Source organism: Acanthopagrus latus, chromosome 13 (genome assembly GCF_904848185.1).
Source record: "Acanthopagrus latus isolate v.2019 chromosome 13, fAcaLat1.1, whole genome shotgun sequence".
Taxonomy (NCBI): Eukaryota; Metazoa; Chordata; class Actinopteri; order Spariformes; family Sparidae; genus Acanthopagrus; species Acanthopagrus latus.
Genome location: NC_051051.1, coordinates 26430420 through 26451948, shown reverse-complemented (window position 1 = coordinate 26451948; position 21529 = coordinate 26430420). Strand labels below are relative to the sequence as shown.

The following is a 21529-nucleotide window of genomic DNA, read 5'->3' as shown; positions in this document are numbered from 1 at the left end:
GGCGAGATACTGAACCCCGAACTGCTGCTGATGTGCTGGTCAGCACCGTGCATGGCAGCCACCGTCATCCGTGTATGAATGTATGTATGAATTACTGTAAGTCACTTTGGACAAAGATGTAAATGTACTAGAGTCTCCTGTACTGTCTGAAGAACCACATGAGGTTCAATCTGTAAATCATTCATACAGGTCAAAGGTCAAGTTATGGATAATATCAGATACATCAAGACACAACGCAGAACTCTGAACTGCAGGAAACATTTACAAAAAAAAACAAAGATAGGAAAAAAACATTATTTATATAAAACACGAGGGGGCGACAAAGATCCGTACTAAAGTTCTTATCACAGGACGAGATGTCAAAGTTTTAAATGCTTTTTATTTTTGAGTGTTAATTGAACAAATGTGTTTGAACTGGTTGTTATAACCACGTGTTTCTGTAGATTTAACAACAACCTTCACTTGTAGCTCAACTTTATGGAGCTTCTGCTTCACTTTAATTAAAAACTGTTTTCAGTCACACGACAAGCTCGATAAAACAGCACAAAGACAAACAGAACAATCAAGTCCGACATTTTTCATGATGACGGATCAATTCTTTAAAAAGTGAACATATTAAAAAGTATAAAGAAGTTACATTATTAGCATCATTAATTATTTGACTGGAGCGGCTGTGAGTTTTTTAATTTTCCCTCCTTGTATTACTGCGTCTGCTGACACTGGAATGATGTCAAGGAGTTTTTTTTCTATATCACCATCCAGGTCGAAGCCAAAAGCCTTTGCCAGAAGTCGAGAAGCCACAACACACCTCTGCATCTCGTCTCTGAAGACTGCGTCCAGGTGAGTCTCCGTCTTTGTGGCTTTTGCAATTCCTTCAATTTCAATTCTCTCACTCTGGCTGCCAGCACTTTGAACCTGTGTGAAGATCGATAATCACAGTTCAGGAGATGATTAGAAACACTTTTAAAGTTACTGAAGTGATTTAACAGTTGCCAGCTCAGAAACGTTGCAGTGAGGAGGTCGTATCAAAGACCATCAGAGACGTTGTTGGTGCCTGACAGACGAGGAACATGTTGTTTTCTTCCTTTTCACGTGCTTAGGATACTCAAACCCCCCCAAAATGACATACGTGTCAAAAGTGTTGCAAATTAAAATAGATTAGATTCACAAAAAGCCTCTTGCTGCTACTCTTATCAAACAGGAAGTTGGCCATTTTGTTGCCAGTTACCTTGTGGAATATTAGTTTGATGAGCTTCACATTGGGTTGGCTCATTGTAAACACTTAAACAATGTAAAGTTATTAAACGTTTGTGTTGGCTGTGTGGTGAATTATGACTTTTCACTATGAAACAGGACGCTGTTGCAACTAAAATACACAACGTTAAAGTGAAACTCTCGCCAAAATGCAACCTAGGATCTTTTTGTGAATGTACCCGAGCCAAACGTTTGTTTAAAAGCATAATTACAACGAAAGCGCTGCTCTAAAGATTGACTGTATTTTTGTTTTTGGGTCAAAATCATTTTCAGCGGGAGTGCACGGGGCAAATTCTATGATCATCTAGTATCACCAGGGTCTCTACACATGAACACCAGCACTGAGAACATTGTTTGTGTACACAGAGTTTATTACAGTGTAATTATGCTTTTACATGGAGGTTTGACTCGGGTACATTCACAAAAAAAGTCTAGGTTGCATTTTGGCAAGTGTTTCACTTTAAAACTGATGTTAACGATAATAAACAAACAAAGCTGACTGGAGAGGAAATCAAACACTTTTCTAACATGTTGGCTCCAGTAGAATCTTCCTACCGTGGAGGTTTTGGTGGATCCAGCTGGTTTCTGGGACAAATCTTGCTTCTGTGACTTTGTCTGTTTGGGTTTCACAGGTTCAACGGGATCAGCCTGAACAAACCAGAGAGACAACATTTAAACACTATTAGAAAGAGCATTTCCAAGTTACCAATTATTCAAATATTGTTAACAATTTAAGATGATATAATTCATTTCTACAGAAACATCACAGCCTTGATTAAGACAGAACTTCTCTCAGGGTTGTTGGTTTAGTTTTAACGGATTGTGATTAACATTTATGTTCATGGACTCTGGAAAACTTGAGATGTGTCTCAAAGCTCCAGAGAAAGATGGAAAGAGCTAAATCAAAATATTCTTTACTGTTGATTCTTTAATTCTGGTAACTGGAGTTTGAGTTAATCTTTCACATCTTTGTTTTTATATACTTTCATCAAATTAGTAGGCATATTGATATTATATCATACTTGTCATATGAGACCACAGATCAGGGTGGAATGACTATCAGGGCAGATGTTCAGCATCTTTCTGCTTCTTGGTGTCAGTGATTTTTCTTTCAGATTGCAAATAAAATAAACAAGTTAAAAATGTGCTATTTGATAACTCAAGTATCAGAAAAATAAATATATTCAAGTAAAGTATCTAAAAATGTAATTGTGTAAATTAAATTGAGGTTAATTTCATCACTGGTTGTTCAAAGTTTGGACCAATATTACATTTTTACTGCAAATTAATATTGGTTCTAAATATCAGTTATCGGTCTCCTTGGTTCCTCAGAGTCGGTATCAGTGATGAAAAATTACTGTCTGTCAACCCCCGATACTGTTAACCACTCAGTAATGATATCCAGATTATTAATGATGATAATCACAAATCTTACTGTGTTCATATTTTGTAAATGCATCAGTAGTACGGTGTAATACGAAATCAAACACTTTTCTGACATGTTGGCTCCAGTAGAATCTTCCTACCGTGGAGGTTTTGGTGGATCCAGCTGGTTTCTGGGACAAATCTTGCTTCCGTGTCTTCCTCTGTTTGGGCTTCACAGGTTCAACAGGATCAGATTCAATAGGATCAGCCTGAACAAACCAGAGACACAACATTTTAAAATAATGACATATATCATGTCCAGTGATGATGACCTTTAAACAACACTGTTTGTCAATGGAGGGTTTTACTTTTAAAGTACTGACGGAGATTCTGTTGTAGAAAATGGGACACCTCAGGGAAGTGTGTTCGGTCCTCAGATCTTCTCATTAAGTCTAATGTTAACAGTATTAAACAAACAAAGCAGACTGGAGGGGAAATAAAACACTTTTCTGACATGTTGGCTCCAGTAGAATCTTCCTACCGTGGAGGTTTTGGTGGATCCAGCTGGTTTCTGGGACAAATCTTGCTTCTGTGACTTCCTCTGTTTCGGTTTCACAGGTTCAACAGGATCAGCCTGAACAAACCAGAGACAACTTTTAAAAATAATGAAATATATCTTGTCCAGTGATGATGACCTGTAAACAACGCAGTTTGTCAGGGGAGGATTTTACTTTTAAAGTACTGACGGAGATCCTGTTGTAGTAAATGGGACACCTCAGGGAAGTGTGTTCGGTCCTCAAATCTTCTGATTAAAACTGATGTTAACAATATTAAACAAACAAAGCAGACTGGAGAGGAAATCAAACACTTTTCTGACATGTTGGCTCCAGTAGAAAAATGACTGTCTGTAATAGTTGATCTGTAAAGTATCTGTTTTATTAACTGATGACCTTTAACACTCACTTCAAACTGGAGGATTTTAAAGTGTTGACAGAGATCCTGTTCAGAACAGAGGCAGTCTTCTGTGACCGTGGAGGTTTTGGTGGATCCAGCTGGATTCTGGGAAGAATCTTGCTTCTGTGTCTTTTTCTGTTTGAGCTTCACAGGTTCAACAGGATCAGCCTGAACAAATCAAAGAGCTGTTAAGACTCACAGACGGATAAAAGCTTCATCTGTCACTCGCCTCTGCTGTCACGCCTTGTTGCTGTTCCACCTGGAACCAATCACATTTGTGTAATGTCGTAGCTCTGTGGTTTGAGAGAAAGACCGGAAAAATTTGGGGAAAATAATGATGTATTGTGTTTAGGGGTGTCACGATTCTCCAGAATCCTCAATTCGATAACATTTTCAATTCTAAGGTCATGGTTTGATTCGATTCTCGATTTTTATGTTTTTTTTTTTAAATCACAGGTTGCTGTGCCATTTTAAGACTAGACTTTTGTGCAATATAATATCTGATCTTTGTTCGCAATGTACCACACTACATTGTCAAATTTAAAACATTTATTAACAACCTAATGTAACAATAACTTACATCTTCATTCAACTGTAAACTTAAACTAAATAACCTGCCATCTAGTTTCTGCAGAGTTTGCAAACTGTGGCTTTTTTGTCGACAACTTTTGTCGATGGGTCTCCTGCATCTGCAGATGCCGTTGTTGTAAGAGTGACGTAATCCCTTTCAGGAATAGGGCGGTGCGTGAGGTGTACGTAAGGTGTGCGTAAGGTGTGAGTGGGCGAGCAAGAGTGAGGAAGCGTGCATGCATAGCATAAGTAGCACCCTAACCTGGCAATAAAATGTACAACACAAGTGTACACAACAAGCTGCAGTTTGGCTGTGAATAAAGGTGACGTTGAACAGGAATGGTGTAACACCATGCTGTCGTTTGACTGGCTGTAGCTAATAGCCACTGGCTTGGCTCGTGGCTAAGTTAGAGGAGGTCGACTCGCAGCACTTCAACACGTGTGTGTCTTTTTGCACTTGGCAAGCCAACCGGACGTGACATGGGGGTGTGGCAGCCTCGACGATTCCATTTTTTAATTCAAAGTTCGAGATTATGAATTAATTTTGGTCGATTTCGATTTAAAATTGAAATCGTGACACCCATAATCATGTCCAGTGATGATGACCTTGAAACAACGCAGTTTGTCGACGGAGGATTTTACTTTTAAAGTACTGACGGAGATCCTGTGGTAGTAAATGGGACACTTCAGGGAAGTGTGCTCGGTCCTCAAATCTTCTGATTAAAACCGATGTTAACGATAATAAACAAACAAAGCTGACTGGAGAGGAAATCAAACACTTTTCTGACATGTTGGCTCCAGTAGAATCTTCCTACCGTGGAGGTTTTGGTGGATCCAGCTGGTTTCTGGGACAAATCTTGCTTCTGTGACTTCCTCTGTTTGGGTTTCACAGGTTCAACAGAATCAGCCTGAACAAACCAGAGACACAACATTTGAAAATAATGAGATACATCATGTTCATTGATGGTGACCTTGAAACAACGCAGGTTTGTCAACTGACAGTTTTACTTTTAAAGTACTGATGGAGATCCTGCTGTAGAAAATGGGACACCACAGGAAGTGTGTTCGGTCCTCAGATCTTTTCACTGCCTGAACATTCCCCAAAACTCGCCAAACTTGGAATAAAATTCACACCTGCAGAATAAATTCATAATGTATTGTTTTCCTGAATTTCCACCACTAGGAAAGCACGTTTTGGCTTATAACTCCCATATACTTTGTCGCTCTGTGCAAAATCTTGGTCGATGACCACAAGGTGGCGCTGTTTGAATTGAATTATTTTAAATCTCCACATCGGTTGGTCAGATTAAAACAAACGTGGTACAATTTTTGCCAATTCCCTCCCGAGGACAACTGACCAAACTGTTACCAATCCGCCACTAGGTGGCACTCTGGTGGCAGTCTAATTGAATATTAGGCTCTGTTCCCACACCATAACCACTGTGTGATGTAGGCCACGCCAACTTTCTATTCGCAGAATCGCCAGAAATGAAAAAATTACTTTTTCCAACTCCTCCTAGGCCATTTCACAAATCTGCACCACTCTTTGCATGAAGCATCTGTGGACAAAACTTATCAAAAGCTTTCACCGACGTCACACCTGGTAGCTGTGGTGGTGCGGTCCGTTTTGATGCTGTGCCATAAAACAATCAAGTCATTATAACTTCCACATACAATTTGCATGTAGAGGGTATTTCCCTGAATACGTTTACGCTGCATGCCCCAACACGCGTGGACTGCCAGGGCCCGTTCATCGCTGCTTGCAGCTGTAATTTATCTTTATCTTTCACTGCTGCCTCTCAGATTACAGATGTTTTACTTCTGGATATAAAAGGAGAAGGCAAATAAACGTAAATTTTAATTAATATAATAATAATAGAGAAAAGAATAAGACTGCGAGTAAAGTGTTTTTCAATAATCTCATCTGGTTTCTTTCACTCACCTTTTCAGGTTTGCAGCTCTTCTGTTGACCTTTAAGAGAAGAAACAAACGTGGGTGTGTTCGTGGTCTTCAGGTGAAACTGTTTCTGTACGTCGTGTTTAAGGTAAAAGATTTTAGTGTTCAGCTGATGAGTCATGTTGTTCATTTGTCAGTTTTGCTGATGACAGAACAGACTGCAGATATGACTACTGTAAAAACAACTTTATTCTCAGAATGACGACCTTCTTTTCTCAGTGTGTCCTTAATACTCTGTCACAGTTAATACTGAACAGACACACTCGTGATGTGTTCACTGCCCTGTCCAAGTATTCGATTTCTGAAATGGTTCGGCGTGTTTTGACTTACCAGCTGCAGCTTTGCTCGCCGCCTCTGAAAGAGATGTTTAAATGGTTAAACACAGGAATTTAAAGTGTACTGGCACTCTAACCACAAAAACACCACTTGAGGGAATTTGAACATTTGAAGTCATTTACAACGAGCCGTTATGCAAAAGATGAGGTCTGCCATGGCGAGTGTGTTTTACCGTTCATTTTATGCAGAGAAATAATATTTATATAAAACCTGCTGTGTTGAACGACTAAACTGAAACCAACATGTAAATATGATGGAAAACCGAAAACAATTTTATGATATATTATGATGTCACAGAAAAACATCTCGGACGAACAAACGTACACAACATACATACACAACAACATATTCACACATCAAAATTGTCTACAACAGAAAGAGTCTGACATGTCGAGTCTAAATAAAACCATAGTCTGCACTTCTATCCTTAAGTTTCTGGTCCTGATGAAACAAACTCACCCTTTTTTTTCTGCTGTTGTTTCTTCAGTTTGTCCACAAAGGGTCGCAGCTTGTCCTGGACTGCAGCGTCCAGCCTCGGTATCTGCTTCATTTCTTTTTCTATCACAGTGATGGACCCTTCAGTCCCGAAGTACTGGATGATGATCTGAGGCATCTCCTCTCTCACCTTACCACTCTTCACACCCTGGGGGATTCTGTCCAGATCGGACAGCATCCTCTTGAACTCTGGCTCGGTCAGCTGCTCCAGGATGGAGGTCAGGGCTGTTTTCCACCTGGTCTCTAAAGCCTTTAATGACATCTGCAACACACATTAAACACAGAAATCTGACGGACTGAAGAAACACTCATGGATTAACCAGATAAATGCTCAAGTAAAGCCTTTAAAAAACACTTACCGTCACTTTCTGTACAGATCTTTTGTTCTTCTGTGTCCTCAGGAGCGTTTTTCTTTTTATGGCGGGAAGATTTAGTTTTCTTCCGGGGTGGAGGACAGGTAACAGACTCCAACTGAAAATATCTCACCGACGTGTTTGCAGCTCTCTTTATCTTGATTACATGGTTTTTTTAATAACTGAACAGAGTTTTCATCATCAAACACCTATCTTTTATACCTTTGCGTGTTAATCCTCTGAATATCTAGTTTCACAGTTAACAGTCACCCCTCCGTTCAACAATGGGTTTGCATGCTCCTCCTCCCAAGTTAACGCATCACTGAATCATAGTTCAGTTTCGTTTAATGCGAAGTCATTACGAGAGCAATTATCTTCTGTACCGTACTGTTAAAATACACTGTTAAAAGTACTACATTAAATTTTTTTTTTTTTTTTTACACAGAATGGCCTGTTGTACAGACTATAAAGGAGCCACACAGGTCTCTTTATATATTTTATTTACATTATTGAAGAGAACAACTTGCTTTCTGATGATGACAGATGGACAAAAGAGAATGTCATTTTAACAGAATTATATTTAATATTCACCATGCAGAGATAAGAGTGTCACTTCAGTGTGCACTGTGTTTAAGAAGAACAAATTTGGTCCATGAAGAATTTTCTCATTAAAATCACTTCAACAAAACTACAGAGAGCACAAAAAAACAAGAAAAAAACAAAACCCGTTTGTGTTGTTTCAGCGCCTCAAGATGGATCATTGAGAAAAGTTCCCAAACAGCTAGAAATGAGGTTCTGAACTGCAGGAGACATTTACAAAAAAAACAAAAAAACAAAGAAGAACATTATTTATATATTAAAAAAACACTAGGGGGCGACAAAGATCCGTACTAAAGTTCTTATCACAGGAGGAGATGTTTGAACTGGTTGTTATAACCAGTGTTTCTGCAGATTTAACAACCTTCACTTGCAGCTCAACTTTATGGAGCTTCTGCTTCACTTTAATTAAAAACTGTTTTCAGTCACATGACAAGCTCGATAAAACAGCACAAAGACAAACAGAACAATCAAGTCCGACATTTTTCATGATGACGGATCAATGCTTTAAAAAGTGAACATATTAAAAAGTATAAAGTATGTTGATTTCAACATGTTTACATGTAAAAGTACTCAAAATAAATCTGCACTGACATTTTCATTAACATGAATATGAATGTTGCACCTGTATGTTTGACACAACAACACAAAAAACATTGACGCATTTTCAAAAAAGTAAAAGCAAGAAGAGAAAATATGTCACAAAGCTTTGAACTGAAACAAACAGTTACATTATTAGCATCATTAATTATTTGACTGGAGCGGCTGTGAGTTTTTTAATTTTCCCTCCTTGTATTACTGCGTCTGCTGACACTGGAATGATGTCAAGGAGCTTTTTTTCTATATCACCATCCAGGTCGAAGCCAAAAGCCTTTGCCAGAAGTCGAGAAGCCACAACACACCTCTGCATCTCGTCTCTGAAGACTGCGTCCAGGTGAGTTTCCGTCTTTGTGGCTTTTGCGATTCCTGCAATTTTAATTCTCTCACTCTGGCTGCCAGCACTTTGAACCTGTGTGAAGATCAACAGTCACAGTTCAGGAGATGATTAGAAACACTTTTAAAGTTGCCAGCTCAGAAACGTTGCAGTGAGGAGGTCGTATCAAAGACCATCAGAGACGTTGTTGGTGCCTGACAGACGAGGAACATGTTGTTTTCTTCCTTTGGCAACTGCTAAGCTGAGTTGTACAGAAACTTTCTTTTTTGTACAGAGTTTCACTTTAATTCTAATCCACCCTAAATGTAACATGTTTGATAAGAATCCCAGCCTGAGAACAGCTACGTGTGTTCGAGGCTGTTTGTCGCTTCAATGTTTTAGTTTTTTCCAACACTACATGCAGATGTGCCTCATTATTCCCACATAAACAACAACCAGCAGCAGATCACTGCAGTTACCTTCTGAATTTTAGTGAATCCAGTTGAGTTCAGTGAGATTATGTCACGGTACCAGTTGGTCTTCATGTTTGCAGCCTGGACGACATCACCAACTGATAATCCTGTGCACTGCTTGGTGTCTTCACCCCACATGCAGATGTTGATGGAATCGGAGTCGTCTCTTATCTTGAAACGCTGCGTCTTCTGTTTCTTCTTCCCTGCGGCTGGTTCGATAGGATCAATCTGAACAAACCAACAGATTAAAACAACAATGGAATAAAAAGACCACCAAGTTTTGGTAAAGATGTGGCTCCATTAGTGCTGCACTGAATGTTTCCACCAGTCTGACTTTCAGATCAGATTTCATTTAATCAACAACTTTGTGTTAGTTTCACTTCAGATTAGAAAAAGGCTGTTCTGTGTATTTTCTGGTTATTCTGTGAACAGCAAACTGCAGACAGACACATGACGAGACGTGCTGGTGAACACAGAGGAGCGTTAAGAGGCAGATGTTTCCTTCAGCAGCAGCTGGAGGCTAAAATCTGATCTAAACCAGAGAGAATGCTGAGTTCTCTGGTTTTAACTCACCTGTGTAATGGTTCCTTTAACAGTCACACGGCTGACAGCAGATAGTTTGGCATCAGCAATGGAGTAATCTGGACTGTTGGGATAAATCAGCTCCCGAGCTTCAGCCTGAAGCTTGTCTGGAACTTGAACAGGTTTCGTCTGTGAGGATTTACTCTGTGACGAAAACTTAACAAAACCATTCTCGTCTTTCATCAGCCGTCTGAACATGTAGGTCTTCTCTTCCATGAATTCTTTATATAACGGTTTTCCATACACCATCAATTTAATGCTGGCCGTCTCATCGGCGACTGCCAGGTAAAAAAAATACTTTTTTACATTTTCTTTGGTTTTATAAGTGCGCACACCGGATTTCTCAACAACTTTCCCAACAATGATGTCAGTGTCGAGAAGTGCACTGCTGGACTTCAGCTCACGGATGGATTTCTTCTGCATACAAACAAGAGACAGAAATCTCAAAGAAACATCAACACAAACATTCAGGTTGTTAGCAGTGAAAGAAAAATTCAAAGGAAACCACTTACCCAACGATCAGTGTTCGTCTCCTGGAAAACAAACGTTTCATTGATGCTCAGTTCTTAATAACATGGGAACAAATATGAACACTGGACTTTCTCTTTATAAACGTGTTACACCTCCATCACTCTCATCATTCCTCATCTTCAGCTACACAGTCAGAGGCATCGTGTGTTTGAAATATTTAGATTTCATATATTTTATATGCATGTAAGAGTTCATACAAGGGGATTAATTCAGCAAGTTAATTTCAAAACTCCTACCTTGACAGGTTGGCTGCTCTTTTGATCTGTAAAAGGAGAAACAAACATCAGTCAGTGTTTCTGAGTGACTTTCTGTATCAGCATGTGAGGCTGTGGTGTGTTAAAGCTGAGCTGAAGTCAACTTCTACTCTAGGGTTAGGGTGACTCAGAAAACTGGTTTGTTAACAAGCTGGCAGGTCGACTGACTGATTGTGATCTCAGATATTAACTTGAGTACATTTGTATTATTACTGGTAGAAATTATGGATAAAGCTACAAAAGTGAGACCTTGCTTGACATTAATCAGAGTTTTCCATTGTTTAATTTAATTTTATTAAACAGGTGTAAAGAGACGTGGGACCAGATCTTACAGCTGGTGACACCTGCGTACCTTCTGCTGGCTTTGTTTCCTCCTTCACTGGATCACATTTCCTCTTCTTCCCTGAACACAAAACATAAACTGTAAATGAAAACACAAACACAGATTGGATACTACACCAAAAGTAGTTTCAGTAGAAATTACACTAAAATAAAGGAACAGGAAAGCTGATTTTCAGCCAGCTTAGTTTCACTACAGTGAGTGCTGTCAGTTCAGAAGAGAGAGCCGCCAGGTTGTCTCACCAAACTGTCTAAACGACTACAACTGTGTACTTATGCCCAAAATGTTTTCAGAAACATACTTTGGTGTTTTGTTTAGATAGAGTAGAGAAAAATGTGTGCTTGAAGTCAGCGTCATATTGTTTCTGTGTGAAAGTGCTGATATTAACCACAATCCTGTTCGGTGACTGTTTCTGTGGACATTTTAGCTTTGATGTCGTTTGTTACCAGCCAGCCGACCACGAGCGAAAACCAATCTCTGTTCTCTCCAGTCATGACGCGCCAATTTCAAACACACTTCTGTCTTTCTGCTGCAGAGACGAACCAGTTTAATGCACGAGCCAGCAGTGAAATACTTCTGAGTGATGTGGTCTGTTAACGTACCTGCTGGACGATTGTCTTCCTTCTTCACTGGGTCACATTTTCTCTTCTTTCCTGTAAAATAGTTTTGATACTAAATGTAAGTTTAGTTCCTGAGACACGTGCTGTCCACTGAGTGTCCATGCTTCACTTTGACAGTGTGAACAGTTTAACAGTGTCACAGCTGTTTCCTGCAGACGGAGGTGTCTCTGCTAAACAAAACCTGAAGGGGGTGGATACTTAATCACTTACTTGGGGTTCAATATTTATATTTATCGTTTAGATATTGGTTTACATCTTGACATTAGAGTATTAATACATCCATCTGTGAGCCAATGAAACATTTAAAAAGTCCAATATTTTAAAACTCTTATTATATGAACTCACCTTTTCCAGTTTTGTTCCTCAGTTTTTTGACAAAGGGGCCCAACAGTCCCTGAATCTTTGGATCATTCCTCGGTATCTCTTTCATGATATCACGTATTTTTAAAATTGATTCATCATGTCCGTAGTACTCAATTATTTTTTGGGCCATCATTGCTTCAGATCTCCCTTTCTTCTGACTTCTAGGGATTTTGTCCAAATATTCCATCGTCTTTCTGTACTGTATGTTGTCCAGATCCTCCAGGACTTCAGTCAGAGTTGGTTTCCACTCCTTCTCTGCAGTATCCGACATCTCTGTCACACAGAAACATGACAGAACAGAAACATGAGAGATGTATTTAGTTAAGAGTTACAGTTAAAGTTTTTATGTCCTCATTACGTTTTTACTATTTGCCTTGTTGTGAGAGCTTACAGTCAAGTCAAACAAGTCAGCACCAGCAACGACCACCAGACCTGTGACTGCTGTACATGAACAAGTACAGACGAGATAAGAGACGCCAACAATAAACCTTCTGCTCCTTCAACCTTTAATTCGATCTTAGTCCAGCTAACAGCTAACATGGAGCTAGCATTAACCACCGTTCATACCGGAGATCAAAGAACAAACAAATCCTCCTCTTACAGTCTGTTCGAAGTTTAGCACAAATATTAGCTTAATCATTACAGTTATAAAGGCTTTATCTCTCAGTGGATTCATCTTTCAAAAGACATGCATCTTAAATTAATAATTATTAACGGTCTTTATTAAAAATTCCTACTCACTTCCTCAACAGCTTGTTTACATCCCAGACCTGACGGCTGCCTGTCGGTCTTTCAGTGGCGGGAACAGGAAACACGGCACATACCAAGTAAATCATGTGTCATGACCCTCCTGCGCCCTGGTTATTGACAGGACATTTAAAAATACATAAGATGACAGTTTTCTAATCACCATAGTTTCATAGTTTTTTCAACTTTGATTGTCATTACATCCAGTTTCACGGCTCACATGTCACCCCTCCAGTGAACAATGGTTCAGCCCGCTCCTTCCCGCCCAGAATCCGGGCTGAACCAACTCAACAAAAGTGGTTTCACTTTCAACACAGGTGGACAGAGAGAGCCAGAGCATCAACAGAGACCTTTTACAACAGTTTAAAATGATCTAAAACTAATTTATAACTAATAAAATTTGACTTGTGGAGGAGCAGAGCTGCAGGATAGAATAGAAAGTCTTTATTACCATCGAACAGAATAAAACAACAGTACCAGGATCAGTATCTGACCAGTGCAGCACAGGAAACATACAAATATCAGTGAGTATACAAATATAATATGGACATAGGTATAAAACTACCACAGTAAACAACCTTATACAGCTGACTGATAGTAGAAACAGTTTAGTTCTAAAATGTATTTAGTAATCAAGAGTGAGAAGATAAATAATAAACACAATATGTGTTAAATGAGTGTTTATGTAAACTGATGCACAGCAATTCATGTATAATAAAACTAATTTGTGCACAGCATTGTCACTCATTAAAAAGTACTTCCTGGTGAAACCTTCAGTGTTTATTATCAACAAATGTATTGTTAGTTAACTTTTATACCTGAAGTTAATTATTGAGCGATTAAATTAAAAACTTGTTTAAATGTAACTAACAGGAGACTTCACACCAACCTTCATTCAAATAAAGAACGAGTTCTACAATTCTATAAATAAAGACAATTATCTTAGTTTACATTCACACAAACTTTATTGCAAAGGATCATCCACCATAATTTTTGTAACATTAAACATCTTTCAGTTTGATCCACAGCAGCATTAATAACAAACAGCCTGAACACACGTTAACATTTGTATTTCTTCTGAAGGTTGTTTCTGGAGTCGACACCTTGACGTGTTCGTTCAACAGGTACAAAATAAAGAGTGACTCAGTTTACAGTGTCGTCGCCTCCAGCCGACAAGATGTTCAGTCAGCCGACAGAAAATCCAACATTTACTTTCATTTCTAATTTTCCTGTTAATTTAAATCTAATTCAGTGATGAAATAATTGTGATGTTTCAGGAGTTTTGAAGCTAAAGTGAATCAACAGTTTTCATTTCGTTTTCATGACAAAGGAATGATGCAACGTTTCATTCAACAACAACAACAACACACATCACAGCAGACGACAAACACATCGAGGATTTCATCTTTAAAATAAATAATTCCGGTGCCGCCTGACCACCGTCACATCGCCCCGAAATGAGATTTAAACGACTCTCCGGTTACTTCAGCTGCTGATCGGTCGGGTTTAAAAGAAACGTAAACTTTATAGACAGAAAACGACCTCCAGCTGCTGATGTCAGGTCCTCGGAGGGGTCAGAGGTCAGATCCTGGCTGATTATGTCACCATGTACTCCTGCCGTTTGTTGAGGCGGACCTGGCAGAGCGACACGGCGCCCACCGCCACGTAGATCCCTGCGGCGATGAAGCAGTTGATGCCGACCTGGTTGTAGAGACTGTAGATGTTCCCGGGAGGATTTTGACTGCAGGAGAGAAGAAGAGAAGAGTTCCTGAAACTGTTCGTCTGAAAACATTTAGCTAAAGTCAGACACAAATATCTGATAATGACTCTTGTAATATGTTGACTGAAGAGCTGTGGAGGAGCCAGATGACGTCACATCACATGTGGTCGAGCTGCAACAAGCGATTACTAACATGATTTTGAATGTAAAATAATGGAAACAAGTTTCCGATGGTCTTTAAACATCCGTTCAAAACTACTGCTGCAGTTTTTCTTTTTGTATAGATTCTTATTACGTCTGAAACACTGATACATATTGGAGCTGACGGAAACAGTATGCTGTTTTATTTTGTGTATGTAAATATAATAAAGTGGATCTAAATGCTGCAGCTCGTGGACAATCAGTAAGAGAAGTAAAGAGTGTAAACTGATGACAGTATGGTCGAATTATTGATATGGACGTATCTGGTCAATATATTGATTTCATAACATATAGATTTCAAGATGTTAAGATCAGTATTGTGTATCCAATACAGCCTAAAAACATTATATAATATATAGTATATATTATATTATTTATGAGATCAGCTGATATCTTTAAACAACAGTGATCCCAACAACATCCTGTTGATTCAGCTGCTCTGAAACTCAACGATAGAGCTTCACAGATATCATCAGCCAGTATCGGCCCTGTAAGTCATTAAACTCCCTGTGAAGTTTAATGCTGTTTAACTGAGATATCCTGCCTCTGATCTGTATCTCTGTCACAACTGGAAAATGCATGTCTATATAAATATATTGGTATTTTTTAACTTCCTCATTTCAGCGTTAGCAACAGCAACAACGGTGACTCACTCGCCGCGGATGTCCTCCTCGGTGAACGGGACGTCCTCGATCAGCACGGCCGACTTCGCGCTGAAGAAGATTCCCAACATCGCCTGGAAGAAAAGAGCAGAGCGGATCAACACGAGGCTCCAGGTTTCACTTTATATCAGCTGCTCGTGTTTATTTTGTGAAAAAATTAGGTTCCATCTGGTGTTTTTCAAAAAAGCTTCATATGTTTCTATCAATAAAGAACTCAGAATAACTCTGACGTCTTTACAGGTGAACACATCATTAATATTTAAGAACTTCTACATCTTCGTGTAGATTTCAGTGATCCATTTATTCAGTTTTCTTCCAGGATCAAACCAACACACTGATGGATGAGTTCAACATGTGAGAATGCAGCCTGATGAACAAATAACTAACATTTCATCCAAGATGGTCTCATGAAGCACTGAGTGAAACAAGTAGAAATGAAATCATAAAGATTTATCTGCAGCTATTTTAATAATCAACAGTAATTTATGCTTTAGTGCTTTTAAATGATACTTTACAAGATTACATAAGAAAACATAAGACAGACTGCTGAGGTCATTTCCATGTCTGTGTTTTTTGCCTTTATTCTACTTTACTATTGTTTATTTGTAGTTAACAGTCTTTATCGAGCCTGTTTCTGACAGTCTGTCTGTGTGCACACAGTAAAGTGAAGGTCAGCCAAGACAAGTTTTATGAAAAATAATAAAAACATGAATTCATAATCAAACTGATCATTAGTTACAGACAACATCCTCCTTCACTTTTGCATTATGATCTGAGTCTTCATGTGTTCTGACATCCTGACTTCCTGTTCTGAAACATCACATGAGGCAGAATAAGAGTCACATGACTCAGTCCAAGAAAAACACAAATTAACTTCATATACTTTAATATTCGTGTCACCAGCTGATCACATGATGAGGATGTATGTCCTGCTGATCGATAACAACATGATCAGTGTGTGTTTGAGTGACAGCTGTCTGGACTTCAACTACTGACAGGCTGTCATGTGATCAGAACCCTTCTCTACCATTTATCTGACTGAAACACCAGGCTGTAGTCGGCGCCATCACGGTTATTACACGGGCACAGACGCTTACTTTAAGTTAATTGATCGAAGTAGACATATATTGATTACCAGCGCAGTATTGTTATCGTATATACACTAAGCTAGGCCTACTCGGGATCCGTCTATATACCGGAAACTGGATTACTTTGAGACAGACTGTTTGTTTTCGTCATTTTTTTACGTCTTACGAACTGCAACGACCATATGAGGTCATATAAATGAGTTTTAAAGAGATATCTGGTTTGTTTTTTAGAGAAGAACTCAACGTCACCACAAACGGGTTGCTAGCTAACCAGTATGAATCCAGGAAATAGTCGGCTCCCCTGCTGGAGCTCCGTCAGTCTTACCAGCATGATGACGCCCCAGATACTGATCACGATCCCGCACGCGGCCATCTTCGGCCCGCAGAACAGCAGCGACGGCATGTCTGTGTTCGAACTTATCGATCGATCAGAAGAAGGATTTTATTTTTGATTCACTAAACTGAGAAATGATCCATCGAAGGACGAACGTGCCTGACGGTCAGCTGATCCTCATCACTCGGTTACACTCGGTGAAAGTCGACTATTATCGTGACACGGAGCGCAGCGACCAATGAAAACGTCTTACGCACCGGCCCCGCCTTTTCCTGTGAGACTGGCCAATGGCGTTCAATCTCCAAACTCGCGCAGCATTTCCTTTCTGCCGTCACCTTTGTTGCACGATATTCATATTTTCCTTCTGAATATGTTGAATATAAATAATCCACAAGTGTTTCACGGTGTTTGAACGCACGCGGACCCTTCAAAACTGCGTTTGTACAAATCTTATCGAGTTCTCTATGGAAGCCCGCTAACAATAGCGAGCTAGCTAACGTTACAGGAGCTAACTTTAGCTAGCAGCTAGCTGTGTGTTTTCGTGTTTTTGTTGAGTGAAGAACAAGTTTTTAAAAAAGAGCTTCGACCCTTTTACAAAAATGACGTCTGCCTCTGCGAAGGTGAGTTCTTACCTGGTCATCACCTGATTATATAGACTTAGTTGTGACTAATCATAACTGTTGAAGAGCAGGTCGTACATCTGTCCACAAAACTTCGTTCAGAAATCTGCCAATTTTAAGCATTTCCGTATAACTAAGATATAGACTTTGTGAAAAGTACTTTAACTTTTTCTCATTAATAAACCAAATGTCGTGGTAGATTCGGCTTACAGTTAAAACACCAAACAGTAATTATGAAACAGAAATACAAACATGATTAGTTGTGCTAGCTAGCTGTGGTCTGATGGGTATACTATTATTTTTTATGTGATTTTTTCTGTGCTGTGTAAAGTGTCCTTGGGTGGTTTAAAAGGTGCTTATATATAACGTGTGTTATTATTATTATTATTATTATTATTATTATTATTATTATTATTATTATTATAATACCATCAGATTATTCCTGCAGAAAATACAATGATAAAGTCACATCTGTCTGTTGAGTGCCATCATTTTAACCATTAACCTGTAATGAATCAAACCAACACATTGTCCTCTTCACTGCAGGTGGGAGAGATTTTCTCTGCAGCAGGAGCTGCTTTCACCAAGCTGGGAGAGCTGACCATGCAGCTGCACCCGGTGTCAGACTCCAGCCCTGCAGGGTCAGACACACACACACACACACACATACATACTCACATGTTTCCTACTAGTAGTTCAGATTGTGTTCACAGTGTGATGATGATGATGATGATGATGCAGAATTGTTCTTGTTGCTCAGTAATTCAGTCTTCAGTGATGACACAGCACAGTTGAATGTTTTCAGTAATTAATGAGTTGATCAGTGAAGCAGAAGCTGACGTCCTCTCTGTGTCTTCGTCCTCAGAGCCAAATGGACAGAGACAGAGATCGAGATGCTGCGTTTGGCAGTTCGTAGATTTGGAGACGACCTGAACAACATCAGCACTGTGATCAAAGAGCGCACTGTGTAAGTCATAAAGGAGCAGTTCATCTACTATTCTTCTTGTGTTTTTAAGGCATTTCTCAAGACTTTTCTGCACATTTAAGGTGAAAAAGCAGTGATGACTTCAGCTTTGTTTGATAAATCTCAGATCGTTTGTTCTACAACCCTTATAGAAAAGAGTGGGTTCAGTCTGAAACATTTACAGAGAGTTAAAGCTACTTCTGAACACTTTTTAGTAGAATGTATAATGATTGGTATATCATTTAAGTAAGTAAGTATCTAATTAATGTGTTTTTAATACATTAGTTGCTTGTTAAATAATCACAAAACTACGACAACCTTGTAACATTTGACTAGATCCGTCCCTAGAGAATGCAAATAACTTGAGGAGATATTCAGAGACTTAATACTTATTGGAAGAGGGAGGGGCTATGTGCCAGGCTATTTATTGGATGGGAATAGTTGCCAGGCAACAAGCGGTGACTCCAGGAAGTCCAGACCAAAAATGTTCAATTGTTGTGTTCATCAATGAGCGTCAGAGCTGCTGGTCGGTGGATCTTGTCACCACTGGACAGAACCAGGCTAGCTGTTACCAGTCTTTATGCTAAGCTAAGCTAACTGCTATTTAGCGAACTAGTTGCTGCTGTATTTACTGAACATGTAAGATTCAATCTGAACATCTAACTCAGCAAGAAAGAGAAGAGAAGAAACCCTCAGAGTGTTCTGGGGTTGCCAGGTATGATCTCTGCTCTCGCCACAGTCAGCTGACTACACTGCTGACTCACCTGTACCTGTAGGTCAGGTGTCCTCATGTTGTCATGTTGTCCTCCTGCAGAGCTCAGATAAAGAGCACCGTGAAGAGGAAGTTGTACGAGGACAGCAGAGTCCCCATTTCCTCTGAGTCCCCGAAGAAGACTGTCAAGAAAACTGCTGTTGCCATGACGCCAGCACAGACTCCCGCCACTCCCGCCATGATCGCCGTGTCGACATCACAGGTCGTTGTGGCAACAGGCATGCAGAACAGCCCCTCACTGGCCCCGCCCATCAAGAAACAGAAGACGGCAGGTGGGAGACGACGGGAAGTGACTTCTGTCAAATCAGATTTAGACGTGATGATGACACTCTTCTTCCTCCTCCTCCTCCTCCTCTTCCTCTTCCTCTTCCTCCTCCTCCTCCTCCTCCTCCTCCTCCTCCTCCCCCTCCTCCTCCTCCTCCTCCTCCTCCTCCTCCTCCTCCTCCTCCTCCTCTTCCCCCTGCAGACGTGACGCTCAGCGCTCTGAACGACTCAGACGTGAACAGCGACCTGGTGGACATCGAAGGACTCGGCGACGGCTCGTCTAACAAGAAACTCAACTTCGACCAAGGTCGGTGTCTCTGAGGTGTCTCAGCCACAGTGTGAGTCTAAGTCGTCTTGATCCTGATCGTGTCTTTTGTTCCCTCAGAGAGCCTGAACCTGGACTCCAGCCTCATCATGAACTCCAGTGACCTGCCCCTCCTGTCCCGTTGACCTTTGACCTCCAGATCATCCTGTGGCTTCACGTCGAGCCGCCTCTTAAACATGTACATTTTTACAAAGCCTCTGTTACCGTCCTGTCACCTGAAGCTCACCTGTTCATCAGGAGGCTCCGCCTCCACGTGTTGCAGCTCAGACCTGAGCTGAAGGCAACAAATTCACAACAGTTTAATTTTCTTTTCAAAGAACGTGATGAACTTCAGGTCAGGATTTAGTTTGTTGCTTTTTGTTTAGCAGAATCATGTTTCCATCAGATTTTAGTTGAGTTCTGAACCGTTTTTAGAAATCAGACAGAAAGTCTGAGAAGAGAAACATCAGTCAGTTTTTTACATCCTGTGTTTATCGTGCAGAATAATCTGCTTCAAAGACGCTTTAATATGAAGAAACATGTTGGCAGGAAGACGATGAACTGTTCACTTAGATCAGTCTTTTGTGCTCAAAGTGCTTATTTTATCTTTAAACTAATAATTAATCCCTCGTTTTAATTATCGTGCAGCTATGAAGCTGCGCTGTAATCACACGTGGCCACCTGAACATCTGAGTCACAGCTTGTTTTCATGAAAAAAACTCAAAAGATTTTTATCCAGAATCCTGAACGACTCTTTGAACGGTTCAGTTAAAAAAAAACAAAAGCTCCGTCAGCTGATCAACAAACATGTTTGAAGCAGAGTTCAGCACCATGAGGAGCATCTGAAGATAACAGAGTTTGTTGTCGGTGAACTTTCAGCAGGAAACAATATAAAACAAAAACACAACATTGACAACTGAACCAATATAACAGATTCGTTTAAATGTCGGTTCACGTTGTTTAAATAACGAGTGTCGTTTCCGGCCACCATCTTTGTTTGGACACCAGCGATGCTTGGAGATTTATAATTATTACACTTTGTTTCAGTTCAGATGTCGGCTGATGTCTTAAGATCAGAAGATTTTACTTCCTCATATCGGCACTGAACCCGAAAACAAAATGAGGTTTAAAGAGTCTTTGAGGATTGTGGAAACTGGACGTTAAGTGCGATGAGGTGACAGAAACACAGGAGAGGCAGAGAACAGTCGGTTATCCTGTAAAATGTTGTGTTCAACTGACAGAACGTGGATTTTCTCCACACGTCAACTCGTTGAAGACTTCAGATGGAGGACGAGAGCTCAGCGGGACGCCGATGATTAAAGCGAGGGAATAAACAAACAGACGACTGACTCGAGGGGACAGTTCATCAGATACTCTGCAGAGACGAGATCGACTTCATACGAATAATACATTTGTTGGGACTATTTTCAGCGGCGGATGAATCCACAGTTTTCAGTTTGAGTCGGAACGTTTAGTTCTGTTGAAGATGAAATGTAGAAACCAGCAGGCGTTCCTGTCAGTGTCCTGGTGATCATGAAGGTAGCTGAGATAGAAATCAGGATTTTGACTTGAACATGTTCCCGATCAGTGGCTGAGTGACGTACAAACACATTTTGATTATGTTAGTAAAAAAAACTGAACTCAGATCAGCGTGTTCGTCTTTATTTGTCTGTGTCGAAGATGTTTGATGGAGTTTTCATCTGATGATCTGATGATTGTAATCAGCGTTCGAGGTCGAAGGCGTCCACGTCGCCTCGTCACGTGAACTGTGGAAGACCTGTTATTAAAGGAACAGTTCACCCAAAACTGGAAATTCAGTCAGTATCTACTCACCTCCAAGTTGATGGAAAATCAGTGACAGATTCATTCACTGAATATCATAAATATCTTGTTTTGT

The 21529-nt window shown here is 40.0% G+C and overlaps 4 protein-coding genes and 1 long non-coding RNA gene across 8 annotated transcripts; 2 read left to right on the top strand and 3 right to left on the bottom strand.

The window, feature by feature from the left end:
• Positions 1-88: 88 nt before the first annotated feature.
• On the bottom strand, positions 89-6220 carry LOC119031642. Its single transcript, XM_037120220.1, has 7 exons — positions 6086-6220; positions 4959-5051; positions 3583-3741; positions 3161-3253; positions 2781-2888; positions 1810-1902; positions 89-915 (listed from the first exon to the last, which is right to left on the bottom strand). The coding sequence occupies exons 1-7, from the start codon at positions 6218-6220 to the stop codon at positions 655-657; spliced, it is 942 nt and encodes a 313-aa protein (XP_036976115.1). The 3' UTR covers positions 89-654.
• A 1546-nt stretch (positions 6221-7766) lies between these two features.
• LOC119031252 lies at positions 7767-13502 on the bottom strand. Of its 4 annotated transcripts, none has more exons than XM_037119598.1 (9): positions 12698-13502; positions 11939-12229; positions 11576-11626; positions 10986-11054; positions 10616-10641; positions 10361-10381; positions 9840-10265; positions 9273-9494; positions 7767-8889 (listed from the first exon to the last, which is right to left on the bottom strand). In XM_037119598.1, exons 2-9 carry the CDS (start codon positions 12225-12227, stop codon positions 8629-8631), a joined length of 1365 nt encoding a protein of 454 aa, XP_036975493.1. In that variant the 5' UTR covers positions 12228-12229; positions 12698-13502; the 3' UTR covers positions 7767-8628. The 4 variants fall into 4 exon arrangements, with proteins under 4 accessions (XP_036975493.1, XP_036975494.1, XP_036975495.1 ...); XM_037119599.1 differs by having other exon boundaries at positions 9840-10262; XM_037119600.1 differs by having other exon boundaries at positions 10986-11036.
• On the top strand, positions 8677-15519 carry LOC119031256. The gene is made up of 2 exons (XR_005078558.1): positions 8677-8814; positions 15249-15519. It is a non-coding gene; the product is annotated as an uncharacterized LOC119031256 (long non-coding RNA).
• On the bottom strand, positions 13650-16916 carry rnasekb (ribonuclease, RNase K b). Its single transcript, XM_037119605.1, has 3 exons — positions 16700-16916; positions 15278-15360; positions 13650-14444 (listed from the first exon to the last, which is right to left on the bottom strand). Exons 1-3 carry the CDS (start codon positions 16775-16777, stop codon positions 14300-14302), a joined length of 306 nt encoding a protein of 101 aa, XP_036975500.1. The 5' UTR covers positions 16778-16916; the 3' UTR covers positions 13650-14299.
• Positions 16917-17029: 113 nt separating this feature from the next.
• On the top strand, positions 17030-21278 carry c13h17orf49 (chromosome 13 C17orf49 homolog). The gene is made up of 6 exons (XM_037119604.1): positions 17030-17328; positions 17875-17969; positions 18194-18295; positions 19107-19336; positions 19531-19635; positions 19714-21278. The coding sequence occupies exons 1-6, from the start codon at positions 17308-17310 to the stop codon at positions 19776-19778; spliced, it is 618 nt and encodes a 205-aa protein (XP_036975499.1). The 5' UTR covers positions 17030-17307; the 3' UTR covers positions 19779-21278.
• The last annotated feature ends 251 nt before the right edge of the window (positions 21279-21529 follow it).